This window comes from Carassius auratus, chromosome 14 (assembly GCF_003368295.1).
Source record: "Carassius auratus strain Wakin chromosome 14, ASM336829v1, whole genome shotgun sequence".
NCBI classification, from domain to species: domain Eukaryota; kingdom Metazoa; phylum Chordata; class Actinopteri; order Cypriniformes; family Cyprinidae; genus Carassius; species Carassius auratus.
In genome coordinates this window covers 4434415-4455070 of record NC_039256.1, presented here as the reverse complement: position 1 = coordinate 4455070, position 20656 = coordinate 4434415, and the positions used below count along the sequence as shown (strand labels likewise).

Sequence of the window (20656 nt, the reverse complement as noted above, 5' to 3'; positions counted from 1 at the left end):
CAGAAACTTTTATTCTTTATAACCTTAAACGCTATCTGTAAGTGCTCAGAAACTTCTGTCACCTCTCTACTGTAGTCTTGGCCCATTGAAGAAAGGTTCCAGATCACTGATAATCTTTATAGTTTTCATTGCTACTGCTTTCTTCAAACTGCACCAAATATTTTGAATAAGATTTAAACGTAAAGACTGAGAAAGTCATATACAGTAAGAACAATCTACGACCGATCACTGAACCAAAATTTGGATAATAATCAAGTTTCAGCCTCTGCAGCGAAGACATCACCATCTCTGCCAAAATGGCCCAATAATAGCCATGATCTCCTTCATACAGTCAAGATTTACACTTCTCGCAACAGCAAAACACCTCCATAACAAAAATGGTCCAACTGCACGCTTGAATATGAAAATGGTGTTCTTCCTCTCTTAAGTTTTGCATTTCTTGCAGGCATAGCCACGGGTTCAGAAAGTTTCAGTTTTGTCACTTCACTCCATAAAACATTCTTTCAGAGCTCCAGAGGTCTATCCAAATTATTTTTTTGCATATTCAAGCCAGCCTTGTATGTTCTTCTTGGAGTTGTCCTGACATGAAGGCCAAGCTCGTTTAGTGTTCTTCTTACTCTTCATTGAAATGTTGCGTCCGCCTTTCATCAGGTCATCTTGTAAGTCTTTGGAAGTAAATCAAGGGTTTTCTGACAGTTATTCTGATAAAAAAAAAAAATGTTATTCCTCTTGATGATATTGTGCTTTTTCTTCAATGCCCTCAAAGGTTTTCTGGTATAAAGCTGCTAGCTGTGTCTCTAGGAACCTGTCTAGGTTTCTTCTTGTCGCCACAGATTGTCCAATTTAATAAATCTCTATAGCTTTTGTGAGAGCTCTTTTGACTCTTTGCCTTGTGACTTGGACATGTGATTAAATTTGTTTAGTTTCCAAAGACTTACTTTTGTTTTAGCAAAGTTGTGTGCCCTACCATACAAACAAGTGACTTAAAAACAGCATTACAAAAAAGCATGTAACTCAAAAATATTCCATTATCACCTTATATGCCATAAAGCTGTTATAGATATATAACAGAGGAGACTAGATGCACATTAAAAATAAAATAAAATTGGATCTTCTGAAAACCTTAGATTTGAAATTACAGTATATAATTTTGTAATCATTTTGATTGCAAGCGTATGTGGTATATAAACTGTATTTATGATACTCAATAATAATAATAATAATAATAATAATAATAATAATAATAATAATAATAAATTACAAAAATCTGTTGCATGGGTGGTCAATTTCTTTTTTGGCCTAAAGGGCCATAAGTACCTTATTATTACATACTGTAGATGGTACATATTAGCTCCTTTTGAAAGATGGGGCCAGTTAAAACAGGACAGTCTGAACTATGGGCCTAACTGGACCAGCAGAAATAAAAAATGCATCCATCCTAAACCTATATTTAGTAATAATAATAATAATAATAATAATAATAATAATAATAATAATAATACTAATAGTTTAATATTAATAACATAAAAGGCCTTTTTGTGTACTTAAAGAGACATTTTTATGACACAAACACACAAAACAACAACAACAACAACAACAGCAACAGCTACAACAATACAGAGTGGTTGACCACTATTTTTGCCCACATAGTGATTGATGCATCTGTTGTCAGTAATATAATGAGACACCACTAGATGGAGGCACAAACATGCAAAATACGTTGGAGCCAAATTCCAGTGAACAAATGGCACATGTGAATGTTCAGATCGGTGTGTGTAAGATTGTTTGTGTTGACTGTAGTCTGTGAGCATGTGTAAGGGAACACCCTCGCCCTTACTGAATGGAACAAATGTGTGTGCAGTCACTTTAGATTTTGACCGACCCTTTCTGTTTCCAGCAGGAGAAGAGGAAGATGCCGGTGATGGTGTGGTCGATTTCTAGTGTTACAAAAGCTTTAGAGTGAGATTTGACTGTGGAAGTGTGGATTTGACTGGTAAATCATCATTTTGGGGAAGATGGCTGCAACTACGCCCACCTCGGCCCCACCTCCCAAAAAGAGCAGAGGAAAACAGGAAATAGAAACTCTACAGACAGCCAATGAAGAGCTGAGGAACCGACTGAGTGACTTACAGAATGAACTGCAACAGGAACGAGGCAAGGTACGCCCATCTACTGTATGGCTTTGTTCACATTACAGCCACGTCTGATTTTGTGAAGAATATGTGCAAGTACAAACTGAATGTAATGTATTTCTGTGATAAGTACATATAAGTAAAAGTGTGTTAAGGCTGACTTCTTTTTTACGAGGAACTGCCTGCATTAATATGCATTATTTATGAAAACTGGTCTGTTATAATTATTATTTTTTTTTTTTCAGAAATAGTTGTTATAATCCAGTACATCAGTTGTCATACTAATGTCTTAAGTATCAGTACAATATACAGAGACACAAGTGATGATTTGTGGAAAGAGAGGACTGGGAAACTGTAAATTTGTGATCTGCCCATGTTTGTTTATGACATCTCTGTGTGATCCAGAAAGCATATCTGGAGCTATTAATGTGTTTCAGACAGGGAAGCATCCATAATCATTCACAAATTTACACATTCACTATTTACAAGTGTATTTGAAATAGTTTGCAATATGACAACTGAAGGATGAATTTACATTTGGCATTACATCTGCATTGCTAAATTAGGAGAAGTAAATGAAAAACGGTCAGACTGAATCACATTTCCTAAAACTTGTGTTGTAAAACTGTAATCAGATCGTAAATCGTTCAAGAATGTCATTTAAATAAGATTTGAATGCATTATTCTTGCTGTTCAGGCTACAAACATCTAAACCGATTCAGAAGATTTATCCTCTTATGAATCATATATCCCAAAATCCATCACAAGTAATTTGTGCCAATGATTGCTTCATGGCCATAATGAGTAGAAGAGAAAACATGCCACACCCTCTGGAAGCGTCAAACAATGGGACAGCTCAACACTGCTGGAAAACCAGGATAAATGTGACAGTTTATGGAGTCGAAGGGAATAATTTCTCATAATCACACGATGCCAACATGGTTTTAGACCTGGTAAAATAAATAAAATCAAACAATGTTTTTACACAGAGCTTAATGGAAAACCAATTTGGTACATTTAATTCCTTCTAGCTCGCTCATTGCTTGGTAACTACATTTTGTCCCTCTCTCCATACCATTATAAAACCCTGAAGGTTATAAAATACTGACGGAATATGAAGACATTTGTTAATGGTGGAAACAAAGTGCAGAGAATATGTGGCAAGTGCCAAAAAACTAGGGACAAATAAGGTCAGTAAATTTAGAGGATGGAGGTCTGGGAGAACATCTCGGGTTACACATGCAAGCATGGTTCCCTGACTGGCATCCTCTAGGGGTCACTATGGCCTCATCGTGACCCATGTCTGAAGCATACATTTAAAAAACACCAACAACATGTTGGCCAGCGTAGAGCTGTGATCGGGCCATAAAGGTTAGGCCTGACAGGACCCGAGCCCGACAGTACATTTTGATTGACAGCTTTTTAAACCTGAACCCGTTTACAGCCATGTAAATGTGCGCACACACACATCTCTTTTGCCTTTTGTCAAGAATGATTCATTTATAGATGTTTCAACATAATTTATTCATAACTAACGTAGACTAGACCACTTGGAAGTTGGAATAAAAAAATAAAATAAGTCCTCTGTAACATTGTAACATCTCTGCACTCTAAATATAGAGATGGGTAGTCTTTTTTTAACAAATTAAATTCAGATACATTTAATTAAGATGGATATTTGGCAATAACGAAATTAAGATAAAGGCTTTGTGGGCTTTGCTTCGCCACTAGCAGCTGACATTTAATAAAAGAATGAATCCAACATTAGCGTAAATACTCTGTCCACATTATACTTAAGACTCAATGAATATATAGTTATCATTTACTCACAGAGATTAGGCTAGGTCTACATGTTTTTGTGGAGGACAATGATTGAATCCACTGTATAATGTCTTCAGCGCGTTCCTGCGCTCACTGATGGTGCGTCATTGGTCACTCATTATTCTCATTATAAATATGGTCAAAACTTTTCCACAACTCAGACTTTGCTTTAGTTGCTGGTGCAAACAATACATAATTGTCAGAGGCAAGCCTCTGTTACACCTACTCAGCATCCATTTTCGCATCTTTTTCGTGCTTATCGAAACACATCACATGACCGCTCGTTTACCTTGCAAACCGGAGTGCAAGCCCGAGCCCGGCCCGAGCCTGCGTAAGATGATATAAATTAAGCCCGGACCCGACCGAACCTGTCAGGTTCGGGGAAAGATCTTCAGCTCTAGGCCGGTGACAGCCCATGACATTACTACTGGTGCGACTAAGGTATAAATAGGCTCCGGAAGAACATGTCATCCACTTCTTCTGAAGCATGGCAGCAGATAAACCCTAGAGGATGCAGTGTCTTGTTCCCTGCTCAGGGATCCATGGTTACATACATAACTGCATCCTTTAGAGGTCACTATGGTGAACGGTATGGCATGAAGTCCTCACCATACAGGATTTTAGAAAGAAGTGAAAGTGACATACAGCCAAGTATGGGGACCCATAATCACAATCCGTGCTCTGTATTTAACCCATCCAAAGTGCACACACAAAACAGTGAACACACACCCGGTGCAGTGGCCAGCCATTTATGCTGTGGCACCCTGGGAGCAGTTGTGGGTTCGGTGCCTTGCTCAAGGGCACCTCAGTCATGGTATTGCCGACCCGAGACTTGAACCCACAACATTAGAGTTATGAGCTAACCATTAGGCCACGACTTCCCCGAAGTACTGGCAAAGTACTTGCATGCAAACTTACCACAGTGTGGTTTTAGAAAGTGTACAAAGTGGTCGAACGATATATCGCCAAGGCCGATACATTTTTTTTTTCTGCGCTGAGGGGCAACTCAGCTTTCTCATCAGTAGAAAGGCCCTCGCCTTTATCCAGGGCTTTCAGCAGGTCAGCCTGATATGCCTGGAGCACTGCCATTGTGTGCAACAAAGCGACAGCATGACCTGCTGCTGCGTACACCCTGCCATTCAAGCGATATGTATCCCGAAGGGGTTTGGAGGGCATTTGGATGATGTCTCACCCATAGAGTGATAGCTAGCCAGCGTCGCTTCTAGACGCAGATGTTTTCTAATTATGCCCTACTTTACATAAGGCAAGTTAATTGTCTTAACATGTTTCACACACAATGGTAATTCAAAGTGCTACACATTTAAGTTCATATTAAGCACATATTAAGTTCATTTTAAAATCATTTGAGAAAATAAAATAAATAAAAATACTTAAAACTTGGAAATTAACAAGAAAATTATAAATAAATTGAAATAAATAAAAGGAAAAAAAATATATATAAAAGGAGTGAGATCAGTAGTCGGATGTCTCAATCAGATTGATGCACCTTCATATAAACACCTCAATGTGTCTGATTGAGCTTGAAAGGGGTGATGTAGATCTGAAATAATCTGACTGATAGGAAATAAAATAAGCATGTTAATGCTTAAATAAGTCTGTCTACAAAAATACTCTGCACGTATGCACAATTTCATGATGCACATTTTTACTAGAAATGATAATTATATATTTATGCACAGGCTTTCGCCAGTTTTCAGCATGATGACTGGGCACTGCTCATGTGCTGATATTTTGTTCAAAATACATGTAGCGCACATGTAAAAAACATGTGAATCAGATTTCAGTCTCATATAAAAAGAACTTTCAGAATCTAAAATTGTATTGGATTCATTTGGATATATATGAAAAGTGGTGCAAGCACAGGAAAACAACAGGGTTTTCAGCCTGTACTTAAATCTGGCTGCATTTGGGACACATCTGACTTCTGGAAGCTTATTCCAGCTGCAGACAGCATAATATCTAATTGTTTCATCATGTTTGGAATGAAACCAAGGTTTCTGACTCATTCCTGATGAGCTGCAGTTGTATGAACTAAAGGTCTGAGGCTCTAAAATAATTCAGGTTAACACATTATTTTAAAGTGACATAGTTACACATGCTACATGCACGTAACATAGTAATAATAATAAATTAGAGGATTATATCTATTAAATAATCCTAAACCAGGTACATGTACTTAAATTATATTATTCAGATATACTTAAAATAAAGTATAACCTATTTCACTCTGTTCATTGAGAGCATATGTCTGTGTAAATGATTAGGATAGAACATTTTTTGTCTTTTTGGAGACATTTAAAGGTTAAAAACTATAATTGTTTAAATACATTAATGCCACAAATTGGTATTTGACATACAATTGGAAATTCACCCCATGAATCAAAAACAAACACAAAAAAACATTATTTTATTAATACCTTAGTAATAACAGATTTGAAGCAATGGGAGCTCACTGGTGAACTTGCGACATTATGAGAACCGTGATGTGAATGCCAATATTCACCTTGGTTAATGTCCCGTGAAATAACCTTGTCTCTCAATCTGTAGGTGGGTAAATTACGGGAACGTTTGCAAGAGTTACGGGCCCAACGTGATACTGAGCAGCACAAGCACTCGGTCGCTCTCACTGAGCTCCGCGTCAAGCTCCATGAGGAGAAGCAGAGAGAGGTGGCGGCCACACGAGAGAGCCTGTCTCGGCAACACGAGACCGAGCTGGCCCGGGCGGCACGACTTCGTGAGACAGAACTGGCCCGGCTTCAGGCGCTGGTGTGTATTTTGCGGGATGGGGCCAGCAGCGAGCTACGTAGTGCCCTTAAGGAGGAGGCACGAGAGGAGGCCCGCAGGAGCTACGAGGCAGAGAAACTCAGGCTCACGCAGGAGCTGCAGGAGGTGAAGACGTCACGACGACAGGCAGAGGAGGCGCTCTCCCATGCTGTGCAGGCCGACAGAGCCAAAGCTGCCGATCTCAGAGTGGCCCATCAAGCTCATCAGGAGGAGATCCAGAGAATCAAACGCGAGAGCGAGAGAGAAATCCGGAGACTGGTAAGGATGGATGCAGTTATCTAAACTTTTTGGGGGGAATCAACTTAATGTTTATACATACTTGTATTATTGTCTCTGATCGACATTTGACATGCATCATTTGATTTAAATATCAGCAAATATTAATGATAAGTTGATATTAATGTATAAAAAGCCTCAAAATGTCTGTCTCATTACTTCTTCCTTATGACAGAGAACAGACAGGATTTTTTTTTTTTTTTTGTGAAATATTACAATTTAAAATATCTGTTTTCTATTTGAATTAATTTAAATTATTCAGCTTTCAGTCTTCAGTCTATCACATGATCCTTAAGAAATCATTCTAGTATTTTGATTTGGTGCTCAAAGCAACATTTCTTATGATCTCAATTTTGAAAACTCAATATTATTTTTGTGGACACTGTGATACCCTTTTTTCAGGATTCTTCAATGAATAAAAAGTTCAAAATAACAGCATTTAATGTTAATAGAAATATTTTGTGACATTGTAAATGTCTTTACTGTCAAAAAACTAAAAACGTTTCTATATCTGTGCATTACCTCCATGCTATTTTTGCTATTAGTTAGGTCTATAAGCAACTAGACCTAAAGGAAGGACATTTTGTGAAATGGACCACAAAAAGCATGTATTCAGATGTATGTTTGTTTCAGATGGACGAGTTGAAGAGCAGAGATCGTGTGGTGCAGTCACTGGAAAAAGAACTGGGAGTGCAGGCGGGACAGACCCAGCGTCTGTTGCTGCGGAAGGAGGAAGCAGAGCGGCATTATGGGAGTCCGAAGAGAGAGGTGGCGTCGTCTCTCGGGGAAAACTCAGACTCTGTCAGTAACCAGGTTCGTTCTGTTCGGCAAATAGAAATGGCTGATAAAAAGCTTTTATATTTTCAGGAACAGAAACACTGATTAGAGCTGAACAAACATGGCAGAGAGCTTTTTCCTTCACACCATCACACAATAAAGTTTGTTTATCCATTCATAGGACGTGGATGAGAAGGATGTTAGGAGATTTCACCTGAAGATTGCAGAGCTGCAGGCAGTCATCAGGAAACTAGAGGATAGGAACACCCTGCTTTCAGATGAGAGAAACGAACTGGTACATATACATCTAAACACTCTCAACAAATTAAAGACAAAAATTATATATGAATGTATTTAATAGGATCTTATATGAGCCATACACTGTAAAATATCCTGTTAAATGTACAGTAAAAAATTGCAGCTGTGGTTGCCAAAAATTCTGTGTAAAAATACTGACAATGTTTCAGTTGTTATCTAATGGAATATTGGTACCTGTATATTTTACCATTTATAAAAGAGTATTTAATTAAGTGAGAAAAATTTTATATACCAAGAACCTGAACTGCCAATGTTCTTTGTGTCTTAAAATGTACTGATAACCAGGTGGTACAATAGAAAGCCACATGATGAATCCAAAGCAAATGCCCTGTTCATAAACATGGCCAGTACTCACGCATATTACAATAATGCAATAATCAATATAACTAAATGTGTTCCTCTGTGTAAATTCATCCTAGCAATTAATGATTACACGGTTAGTTCTCAAACGATTTGTAAAAATCTGTAATATAATCCTCACACAGCAGGATCCTTTATGATATCTTCCAAATTATGATGGAAATCCCAGTTGCACTTTAGTACAGATGTCTTTCATTCTGTATGTAGATCAGTCTCTCTCTGTCATACAGCTGAAACGAGTGCGAGAAACAGAAGCAGAGATAAAGCCTCTCATGGAGAGGAATAAACGGCTGAATAAAAAGAATGAAGAGCTGCAGCAGACTCTACAGCGCATGGAGGACAAACTGAAGACACTCAGCAGAGAGAGCGCGGAACAGGTGTACTATTAAGAGAAAACTAAAAGTTATGGGAAATAATGTTGGATGGGACACGGTTTTAATAATCAGGATCTAATTGGCTCAGCCATTGTCATCATCAGAAAATAACATTTGATTCAGATTTGTTACATTTTGATAAACATTTTTATTCAGATTTAATTTAATGAACATTTAACATTTGTTACATTTGTACTTAATATAGAGTACCTCTTTGTCGCTGTGTTTCCTCAGAAAGAGAAATCCCAGCAGAACTTGCAGCCGGGTGGGCTGAAGAGATACACCTCTCTAACAGACCTGAGTCAAGCCCACGAGCAACAGGAAGTCGAGTATCTGCGCTTGCAGATCAGCGAGCAGCGTGGTGTTATTGATGAGCTCACGCAGGTTTGACTCTTTCAGCCATAAACACACGTTTACATGTTTTTATCTGCAATTAGAATTTCAGAGCAGACAAAATTCAAGATAAAAAAATTAGAGTTTGCTAGTTAGCAGAGGGTTACAGCAGTGCACATGTTGTACAGTACACTATATACAACACAAAACTTTGCATTTTAAACACGAATGCATTAATAATAAATCATACTCACAGGCTGTGTTCCAGAGTCAAAATAAAGTGTGTACAGCTCCATCTTTAATGCATATTTGTTTTTCAAATCCCGCATTGAAATTTGCAAGGTTTGAGAAGCAGTCGAGAGTAAAATGATGGGAACACAATGAGAGGTCTGAATACTGTTGTTACTGTATAATACATTTTGCTTGGAAAAATTTGCTTTACAAAGTTTCAGAAGATTTTTACATTTTGTTTACAGGTTCTGAAAATTAGCATTTATTTCAGTGATAAGCGCAAAATAAAACCAAGAAATTCATTTAAAAAGTAAAGATTGTCAATTTAGATTTCATGTTATCTTTAAATCTATTTACAGATATATTCTGTGTCCTTGCCTAGTTTTATCTTATAATCTGTGTATATGTGTATTTGTATTTGTGTCCGTGTATTTGTACGGTGTGTGCTTATTCTCTAATTAGTCTCACCCTGTAATCATTTGTGTTTGGTAATCAGTGCTGTGTCTGTTAATTAGCTTGTTTACTTCATTAAGGCAAAGCCTAATTAGAAATGAATTACTATGTCACTCTCAATTTCTCTTTCCCTCCTTAATACTTCTGTTAAAATGCACGCTGATATTACAGTATTGCCAGCAATACAGCAGAATTGCATGTGACAAAAAAGAAGTTTACATACACTATTATTCGTTTTTATAAGATATTCAAACGTTTTTTTAATACCTTTATTCAGCAAGAGTGCATTAAATTGACAAAAAAAAAGTGACAGCAAAAAAAAGCAATGTAATTTTCCACAAAAAAAGCAGTACAACAGTTTCATCACTGCCAATAATAAATGTTTCTTGAGTAACAAAACATTTTAGAATGAATTCTGAAAAATCATATAATACTGAAGAGTAATGGCTGCTGTAATTTCTGCTTTGCCATCACAGAAATAAATGACATTTTAAAATATGTTTAAACAGCTATTTTATATTGTAATAATAATATTTCTCAGTATGACTGTTTTTATCCTAGTTTTCATCAATTAAATGCAGCCTTGTTGAGCATAAGAGACTTAAACACACAGTAGTGTAAACTTTTTGGACTGTAACACTCATACTTGATTCAATGTGAAAATAAACTCACTCTTTAAATATATTGCTGAATAAGGATTCAAGATTTGTCACATAAAAGTTATATGACATACAACAAGCAGTGAAATGTAGGGCTGGCATACTCTTTAAATAATAAGAAAAATATATACACAATATATTAAACTACTACACAGATGATGTGCAGAGATGTAAACTATGTGCAGTGAGGATGAGATGCATATAGTTGCAAGATTCTAAGTTGTGTGTTTTTGTATTGTATTGTTATCAACTTATTTAATTTAATGTCTGGATGTGCTTTCAGGAACGGGACAGGCTGATAATCAACAAAAAGAACAGGCGAAAAAACATCAAGTTGCCCAGGGTGAGCTGATTTTCTCATTCATAGAATTATATTGAACCATATTTGGAGTCTCTTTGAGGGAAGTTTTGCTCTGGTTACTTTCTCTTTTTTGTTAAATCATATGGACACTGTCACTAAGCAACTGTCTCCTCTGAGGAGTGAGTGTGTGTATGTTTCTTCGTGTGTGCTGGCTACATTGGCACATTAATTGGCCTCTCGAGACCTTTGAGTCAAGCCATGTTCTTTTTCTTTCTCATGCTTTCACCAGCTAAACATCACTAAAAAAAAATGTTATTTCAGTTTTTTGCCTAGAAGGTTAAGTCAGTTATTCAAACAAATAAAAAACAAACGTCCGTTAAAGCAACTGTGATTTAACTTTCCTATGGTCCTTCAGAGTTTGCTTGTGTTTGGGTTTACTTCACTGTAGTGTGGATACAAAATTATCCATTTTTTTTAACTAAATCTGACAAAACCTCCTTTGGGAACATTTGAGGATGTCATGTATTAAAAAAAAAAACATGCTACTAAATAAATGAAATAAAGTTTTATTCTAAAAATGTATGAGTGTGGGTGAAATAATTGATATATTAGCTATTTATGATTAGTTTTATACTGTATACACTACATGTCCTATGACGTAAACCTGTGTGTGTGTTTGTGGTGCTGTGAGGTGGGGTTTAATTGTTCGTTCTCAAGAACTGTTGCTATGGAGGTGGAGTCAGTGGACTTGACTATAAATTCACACAAGAAAGAAACATCAAGACATTACCGTAACACAGGCTTTAGCACACATTAGTAACTCATTTCCTGTAAGTGTGAACACTGAGGAAGATGATGCTGGTTAATGAGGTTAAAAGGATATACCGCATACCATGACACTGGACTGAGGAGCACATCCAGTATGCCAGAGTACTTCCTGCTGGTGCTGTATCTCTCCATGTTCCTGTGTCTGTGTGCTCTGGTGTGTCTGTATTTCTCTGGCTGTCAGGAGATGACCTACAAACACGATGGTAAGAGAGCGATTGCGTAGTGATTTCAAAGGACATCTGCGTGCCAGCTACATACTGTATTTTTTAAATGATTTTTCTGGATTTAGAAACAAGTCACACTGTGTTCACAGCATATGTGGGTAGTAATGACAATAATGTTGACTCCCTCGTTTTGTAAAACAAAAAATGAAAATTTTGATTAATGCATTTAATGTAAGACATTCCAAAAGGTTTAAAAGCAGAAATGGTCAGGGTCATATTTTTATTTAAATCACTCGCATTAATTTTTCCGTGGCACTGATGTTAGGTGAACTTCTGGTCATGCGTTACCATCATAATTCCTGTGGGTGGATTTCTATCTGTGTAAACAAAAGAGGGGAGAGACAAACTGTACTGTGCGGATTGACACAGTATGTTCATTTTTGGCATAGGCTACTTGCGGATATTGTCTGAAAGTTGTATCGGACTTTAGTTTGGTTATAACGGGGGTTTTAATGCACAAGTTTAACGTGAATCTGTTTAAAATACTGAAGCACTGGTTTCTTTCTTTTTCAGAGGCATGTTGTGGAGACATATTTTGGATTTGACGAAGAATCTGTCGATTCTGAAACGTCATCTCTGACATCATATAACACCGACCGCACAGATCACACCCCTGCTACCCCCGAAGAGGATCTTGAAGATGTATGTCATGTAACAAATTATTTTACAAAGCTTAATACCTGCACTAAAACACTCTTACAGCTGAATATACCATGGTTCAAAAGTTTGGGGTCAGTAAGATTTTTTTTTTCCTCACAAAGGCTGCATTTACTTGATCAAAAATGCAGTAAAGAGAGTTATATAGTGAAATATTATTACAATTTGAAATATCTGTTTTGTATTTTATGATGTAATTTATTGTTGTGAGGGCAGAACTGAATTTTTAGCATCATTTACTGTTTTCTGTATCAAATTATCATTTAGAAATAATAATTATTTGCTAATTTATTGCTCAAGACTTGTTATTCTTATTATTTTCGATGTTGAAAATAATTTTGTGGAAACCGTGATGCCCTTTAATCAGGATAATTTGATAAATTAAAAGATCAAAAGAACAGCTTTTGTTTGAAATGGAAATCTTTTGCATCATTATACTGTAAATGTCTTTACTGAAAAAAGTTTTATTTAAATAAATTAATGCTTTCTTTCACCAATGACACATTACGTTCCTTAAAAACGACAGTAAATAAAAGAATTACTGACCCTACACTTTAGAATGGTAGTGTACATCCAATCCAAATGCACCAGTTAGAATCTTAATCCTGTTTACATCTGTCTCTTAAACCATATTTTCCTGTGCTATCCATCTAAGCTCCTGAGAAGACTTTTTTTCTTACTTTTTAGCTCTTTTTTTCATATGTGTAACTTGCTTTGTACGTTTAAATTGGATAATACATTAAATAATTTAGCTTATTAAAGCCCAGTACAGCTACTTACTTACTGTCCATGAAAATTTGATTACGATTACTTAAATCAAATTCTGAGCAACCACATAGCAAACAACTCCAAACATTTTCCAGCCATATAGCAGTACCACGACAATAATTAACACCACCCTTACATTTTGATTATCTTCTGACAGCATAAAACTGTAGTCTGCATATTCATTTCATAAACTGGCCAGCCTGGGAGAGTGTAAACATGGTGTCAGACTACAGTCTTTGTTTAATTCAAAGCATTCATTTGAATTAGGCTTGTTATTTGGTCAGATGTAGTTAAGCATTGTGCTCAAGGGACCATGATGAGGCATCTCAGCAGTTCTCTTGTTCATAAGTGGTCCCCTACCTTCATGTTGTTTACTGATAGCTAGAGCTAGTTAACGAGGAGTGGGATTATCAGCAAGTCATTAAATGCACCATGAAGACGATCCCATAACAATGTGTTCATGCAGTGTTCTCAGCTCCCTCGAATATGCTGTTCATTAAATAAGATTTTCTTCACTAAATGTCATAACAATTAGGCACAAATTTGATATAAGTTTGATTTTAGTTTACTGACTGAAACTGTTACTAACTGTAAACAGTTGTTTGTTTACAACAAGCATTTTATTGTTGCACAATGTAAACTGTATTATCGCACAGCTGCATAAAGTCGGGTATTTATTATATTCAGCTTTATCTGTATATATACAGTGTGCTCATGTAAAGCAATATAAAACACAGGAAATGTAATCTATTTTATGTGCTAAATTTAACTATGATTAATGTATTAAAACATTATAAACAATAACATCATGATTTCCTGTAATGCTGATTTAAAACATTGTGTATTATGATACAATACTCTGCACAATCTGACTTTGTTGCAGAATACAATTAAACTGATGTTCTTATCTGGCCAGAGCACACTATTTTCAGACACTATTTCCCAGTTTAATACTGTAAAGCTGCTTTGACACAATCTGCATTGTAAAAAGCGCTAAATAAATAATGGTGACTTGACTTGACATTGTGTATTGTAAAATAATGGGATTCATGATAATTACAGAAACTTTTACAGGAATGCAATTTATCTGTATTAAATATAATGGGCTTTTATGATACACAAGCAGAAGAAATGTATTTGTAAATCCTAGGAAGGTTTTGCGTTTGATGCGTTTGAACAATCTGAAATCATGTATCCCAGTCCTACTTGGGTAGTTCACCCAAAAAATAAACATTTGTCTAAAATTTGTCAAAAAGATGTTCCCACTGCAGGCAAACAAAATCATATCCAAAAGAAAGAGAAAAAGGAAATAGATAGCACAATAATAACTGAAATATGAATGAGACAAACTTGTCTAAAGGTTGTTTTGAGTTGTGTTTTTTGGTTTCATGAATTACTTAACTAGCCTTTTCCTTATAATAGTTCACCTATAAATGAAAATTTGGTTTCACTTTATTTTGATTGTTGACTATAAGTAATATTACACCTACATATCTACTACCTCTCAAAATTACAAATTTGCAAAGTTACTTTTAGTCGGTAGAATGTCTGTTGGGACACCATCACAATAAAGAGTTAGATATTAAGCAGACAGTCAAATAATACTCTAATGAGAATAAGTTGACATGTAGGTGCAAAGTTACTTATAGTCATCTGAATGCTCAAAATAGGGACCATTTTTACCTTCTTGTCCGTCCAAACCTGTATGACTTTCTTGGTGTTGTATAAACTCCACACCACTTCCCTCAAAACTCTTTGGTTGCCAAAATTTTTGAAACTATAATCTTTTGTGTTAACCAGTCGAAAGAAAGTCGTACAGGTTTAGAACAACTTGAGGGTGAGCATATGTCATGTAAAATGATTTCATATTTTACATTAACAGCTGGGAATTACTTGGCCAGCATTCTCATGAACAAATGTGACAAACGGAATTGCATTTGTTATTCATCAGGCCTTTTCCCGAGAGGAGGCAGAGCTGCGATTTCGGCAGCTGACACGAGAGTACCAGGCACTGCAGCGAGCTTACGCCCTTCTGCAGGAGACTACGGGGCCTCTGGACCCTGAGAGACACTGCAGGGTGAGGGCCCATGACGCCAACTCCACAGACGCATGTTTAACCCCACCAACACTGGACATTCTGAAACATTCTGAAATTCCATTATCATCATCGTCATTATTTTTTATTTTATTTTATATTTTAGATCTGAATCAATGCTGATGTTTAAATACCGAAAAATTCCAAGACCTCTTCCCTTACCCACACTGACATACAGCCAGCATTGTAGCAAGCATGGCCGAAAATTCCTGCCTCAAAAAAAAAAAAAAAAAAAAAAAAAAAAAACTATCAAAATTTAAACATCTGTCATTTGAAATTCTTTTGAAATTCAAAAGAAGCCAATATAGACTGTTTATGCATATATATGCCCTGGGCTGGCTCTTTGATTGGCTCTGTGCTCTGTCCGTCAGACACGGGAGCAGCTGCAGACGGAGCTGATTGGCTGTCAGGCACGGATTGCCGACCTGGAGCGGAGCTTGGCAGAGAAGGGGCAGGTAAATAAGAAAGAGGGCGGGGAGAAGACACCCCTGACTCCAGTCACATTGGCTTTGCTGCTTGTCTTTCTAACAGCCATGCTTGTGTGCTGGCGCTACAAAGAGAGGATATGGCACCAAAACATGTGACTTCCCCCCAGGATCAGCCATACTGTACAGATTTTGTCAGTCATACTTTACAGTTTTCTTTATTTCTGTAAATTTTCTTTTGCTTGACCAGTGCTTTATTTTGCTTTTTCAATGTTTATTGTAATCACATCAATCAGCAGTTAATTATGGTGTAATCGTTTCATATTCATGCTATTTGTGCCCTGCCATCTCCCTTTTATACTATAACCTTGTTTTCATAGCCTGCCTTAACAGTAGATTTTACAACTGCAGTACATCCTGACCGCTGAACAAAAATTGGTCATGTAATTACATTTGTGTGATTCATGGAAGTGGGCATTCCCTCCAGAGCACTTTTTTGGGGGCAATTTATTTTCCACAACTCTGTGATTGGTGGGATTTTCTGTACAGCATCATGGGTAATGCAGTTTCTCACTACAAATTCTGCTGTTAAATTTGGTTATTATAAAACAATGTGGCCTGTGGCTTCAACAAAAGCAAATAGCATCAATTAACAACCTCAAAACTCACAACAGGTCTGTCTTTAAGTTTGTAAGTCATGAAAAATAATTTCCCCTATAGGGAGAAAATTAGTTTTGTACTTCTGGAACTGTTGCACGCTATTTCAACATCCATTAAAACACACACACAAAAAAAACAACATATAAACATGCATATAAACCAGATTTTTCCTATAATTAAACAATTAAGGCAAGCTTACATTGTCTTCTCTGATATAACAACTCTTGTTGAAATCTCAGAAAATATAGTTTAGTTTTTTTCATGACCCTTTAATAGTATGGGAAGCAGAACTGTGAATTATTCTGCATTTGCTAAATGTTTCAAACAGTAGCGTGCAACAATGTTTATGCATGATCTCATCATGTTGCTTGTTTAATTAGGCGAATGCTGACCATCTATTATTTTAGAAAATAAAATGTAGTATTTTTACTCAAATTTTTGTTCCAAATACGAGAAAAAGAGACCAAAAAGAGTTACAAACCAAAGTTTATATTAGTTGCAGTTCACACTGAAACACTGGTAATGGAAATGCATTGTTTCCCTGTTGTAAATAATAAGAGAAATATGGTAGTATGCTATTTCGAACATAGCTATTTTTGGCTTAATGATCAGTTTGTCATTGGTCAGCCTGCTCTTGCATGTATTTCTTTTCTATTCTATGCTTGACTCTTATTGCTTGCTTGATGTTTTTTCTTCCCTGTAAAATATGGAAGTGGACTTTCCTGCATGCAATCTAATAAATATCTGCTATTTCTCCATCTTTAACTTCTCATTTTATTTAATTTTTTATTTTTTTCTCTATGTGTTTCTTTGTTTATGATGAGCTCAAAATAGCTTTTTTGTTAATGCTGAGCTGAGTTTAAAGCTAACGATTATTTGATAATTGATCTGAGAGTATTTTAGTTGACACAAGTACATGAGAGTGTGGATTGTGTGTATGATTAGTGATAATAGGAGTGTTAGTAAAGTACCAGTAGTGTAATTTGTAGTGGTGTGTGTGTGTGTGTGTGTGTGTGTGTGTGTGTGTGTGTGTGTTGCTTTATGTTATGCAGGACTCAAAATGGGTGGAGGAAAAGCAAAATCTTCTCAGGGTGAACCAGGAACTCAGAGGAAAGGTATAGCGTTTGTTTGCTGTTTTAAAAAGCCTGTTTCCTACAATCTACATATGCTCAAACATAAGCACTTAACATTCTTCTGGCGTGTGTTTCTGTGTGTTTGTGTGTATGTGGTAGATAGTGTCGCTGGAGCAGTGTGAAATGCGATTACGCTCAGAAGTTCAAGACACCCTGGATCAGAATGAGCTGCTTGAGTTCCGCATTCTAGAACTGGAAGTAAGAGAATCTGTTTTGCTCCCACAGCAGCAAACAGGGACGGCCAAACCCGGCTCATGTCTACACAAGCTACAAACATGAATCCATTTTACCACACATCCACAAAACTGCCACTGCATTGATTTGTTTTTATGTTTCATGTTGCTATAGATATTTTCATACACATTTCAAATGTCTTTTTTTTCTGTTTCAAGAACTGTATATTTATATCACTATTGTTTTGTAAATTATAAGTTTTAGTGGAATAAAATTTATTTGAATGAAACCCCTCACTATTCTTTTTTTTTTTCTTTTCGTTTTGACTGCACTTCCTGCATGTGTTTTTATGTGTACACACAAATTCACTATTATTTAATGGTCATGTCAACTTTTCAGTCAGCAGATCATTATTCCACCCAACACAGCTGTATGCCTATGTACTCCTTTAGTTTGATTGCACAGTCCTATAGATATTCTATGGGATGTTGAAATAACGTTGTGATCATTGTGAAATATTTGTGAGAAGATATTAAATTTGAAGAATCCAATTGGCATTACAGTCGTGGCCAAAAGTTTTGGCAGTGACATACATTTTGTGTTTTGCAAAAATTGCTACTTAAGCTGTTGTGGTGTTCATTTACATTGTTTCTACAAGTACTGGCAGTGACATAATCTAGAAACAATGTGAATGGACACCACAACAGCTTTAGTAGCAATTTTAGCAAAACACAAAATGTATGTCACTGCCAGTAATTTTTGCCATGACTGAATACGGTAAAGGCAGCTTCCAATTAGAAAGCACTCTTTCTTAGTTCAAATTACTACATATACAGTTAATAAGTGCATACTGTTTGATTACAGAAATAACTCAGAGTGTGTGGTTTGTAAATAATATAGTTGAAACATTAGTTTGTTTGAATGTGCTTGTTTGAGTGTGCTTCCCCCAGAAATCTAAATTCGGTCACCCTTTTGTTACTTCAAATATGTTTGCCTTATATGTGTGTGTGTGTGTGTGTGTGTGTGTGTGTGTGCTCTTGTTTTTGTGACATATCAGGACACAACTCTGTATAATGACATGGGTATGACACAGGTATTACAAGGAGAGGGTGACTTATGAGGACATAACCCATGTCCCCAATTTTCAAAACGCTTATAAACCATACAGAATTAGATTTTTTGAGAAAGTTAAAATGCACAAAGTTTCCTGTGAGGGTTAGGGTTAGGTGTAGGGTTGGTGTAGGGCCATATAATATACAGTTTGTACAGTATAAAAACTATTACGCCTATGGGATGTCCCCACTTTTTACAAAAACAAACGTGTGTGTCTGTGTGTATGTATGTATGTATGTATATGTATATATCTATATATATATATATATATATATATATATATATATATATATATATATATATATATATATATATATATATAGTCCTTCAGCATTCTACATTTTTAAAGCATTTTTAGTCAATGATTACATTGTACAGACAGCTTAGAACATCCTTAATATTGTACACATGGAACATCTAATTATAATTTGGTCATGTGATCAGTAGTCGTTTCCACACTTATTTATGCATTTTGAAGACACTTTTATCCAAAGTGACTTACAGTATAGGAGAACATAAACAGATTGTCAGAGAGCCTACAACATTCAACAACATTCATAGTACCAGCATACATTCTGTTCCATAATGTTGCATGAAGTGCAATATGAACTCATCTGTATGTGTAAGTCTTTCATTAGCATTCTATGTAAAGGTATATGAATGTCAAAAATGTCACCACTACCTTTTATGATGTTTCAAGCCCATATTACTTTCTGTATTCTGTTAAACACAGATAATGAATATTTGAAGAAAATCCTGGCTATTATTTCAATGCAAGTAAAAAGGAACTGCCCTCGTGACAAAAAGTACACTTTACCATACTTTTAAAATATAGTAATTCATTTTCATAATATACTTTAAAAATTATACTTACGTGTGAAGTAAATGTAATGTTTTTGAATGCTTAAATGCACATTGTTTTCTTTAAATCTTAATTAAAAAAAAGTACATTACAGAGTGTACTTTTTAAGTATATAGTGTGTGAAACGGTCATGAAAGTGTATTTGCTTCTATTACACTTGATTGGTATTAATTTCAGCTATATATTACATGCAAGTACAGTTTCTAAAAATATACTTTAAAGTACACTGCAAGTGCACATTGGGTACAATTAAGAGCAGGTATTTTTCACATGATACAAAATACATATTAAAGTACTGTAAATGTGCATAGTGCATTGTTCATAAATTCCCAGTCTCTTGAAGTCATATAATGAATGAAAATGTAAGTAATATTTACCTATGCTATTGTATGATTTAAGAAGACATGGACCATCTTTATGTGCTTCTTTATACTTTTTGGACTCTCGGTCACTACCAATTTTTTGTATGTTGAAGAGATGTCTGGATATTGTTGAACAGTTTTATTTTTATTTTATTTTTTTTTACAATCCAAAAATATTTAATTACTTAACTATTACTTTAAAAGAAAAGTCTCTCTCCAGATACTATTACACAAACCCCCCCACCCCCCACCACCCAATAAAAGCTTTCTTTATATTTCACCACTGATTCCCTTTTTTTAATAGGAGAGGGAACGCCGTTCTCCTGCCTTTAACCTGCAAATCTCTGCCTCTGAAAACAACAGTATCCTACAGCTACACTGCCAGCAAGAGGGTGTCAAGGTAAAGCCCACACACTACTGGTATACTGTATTAACTATATAATGTATTTACTATATTAATGTGTGGTTGAAGGAATGTGTCAGCTCAGCTCCACTGATTTATAGAATATACAATG

General features: G+C 35.9%; 1 protein-coding gene across 2 annotated transcripts in view; it reads left to right on the top strand.

The window, feature by feature from the left end:
• Positions 1-20656, top strand: part of jakmip1 (janus kinase and microtubule interacting protein 1) — a 30912-nt gene that overhangs the window by 7282 nt on the left and 2974 nt on the right. For both annotated transcript variants that reach the window (XM_026279642.1, XM_026279640.1), the window contains exons 2-14: positions 1898-2159; positions 6522-7016; positions 7668-7847; positions 7993-8106; positions 8720-8866; positions 9098-9247; positions 10823-10882; positions 12406-12534; positions 15269-15394; positions 15784-15867; positions 17550-17612; positions 17730-17828; positions 20446-20541. In XM_026279642.1, coding sequence (XP_026135427.1) covers positions 2016-2159; positions 6522-7016; positions 7668-7847; positions 7993-8106; positions 8720-8866; positions 9098-9247; positions 10823-10882; positions 12406-12534; positions 15269-15394; positions 15784-15867; positions 17550-17612; positions 17730-17828; positions 20446-20541 — 1887 coding nt within the window. In that variant the 5' untranslated portion in view covers positions 1898-2015. The remainder of the gene's footprint in view (positions 1-1897; positions 2160-6521; positions 7017-7667; positions 7848-7992; positions 8107-8719; positions 8867-9097; positions 9248-10822; positions 10883-12405; positions 12535-15268; positions 15395-15783; positions 15868-17549; positions 17613-17729; positions 17829-20445; positions 20542-20656) is intronic.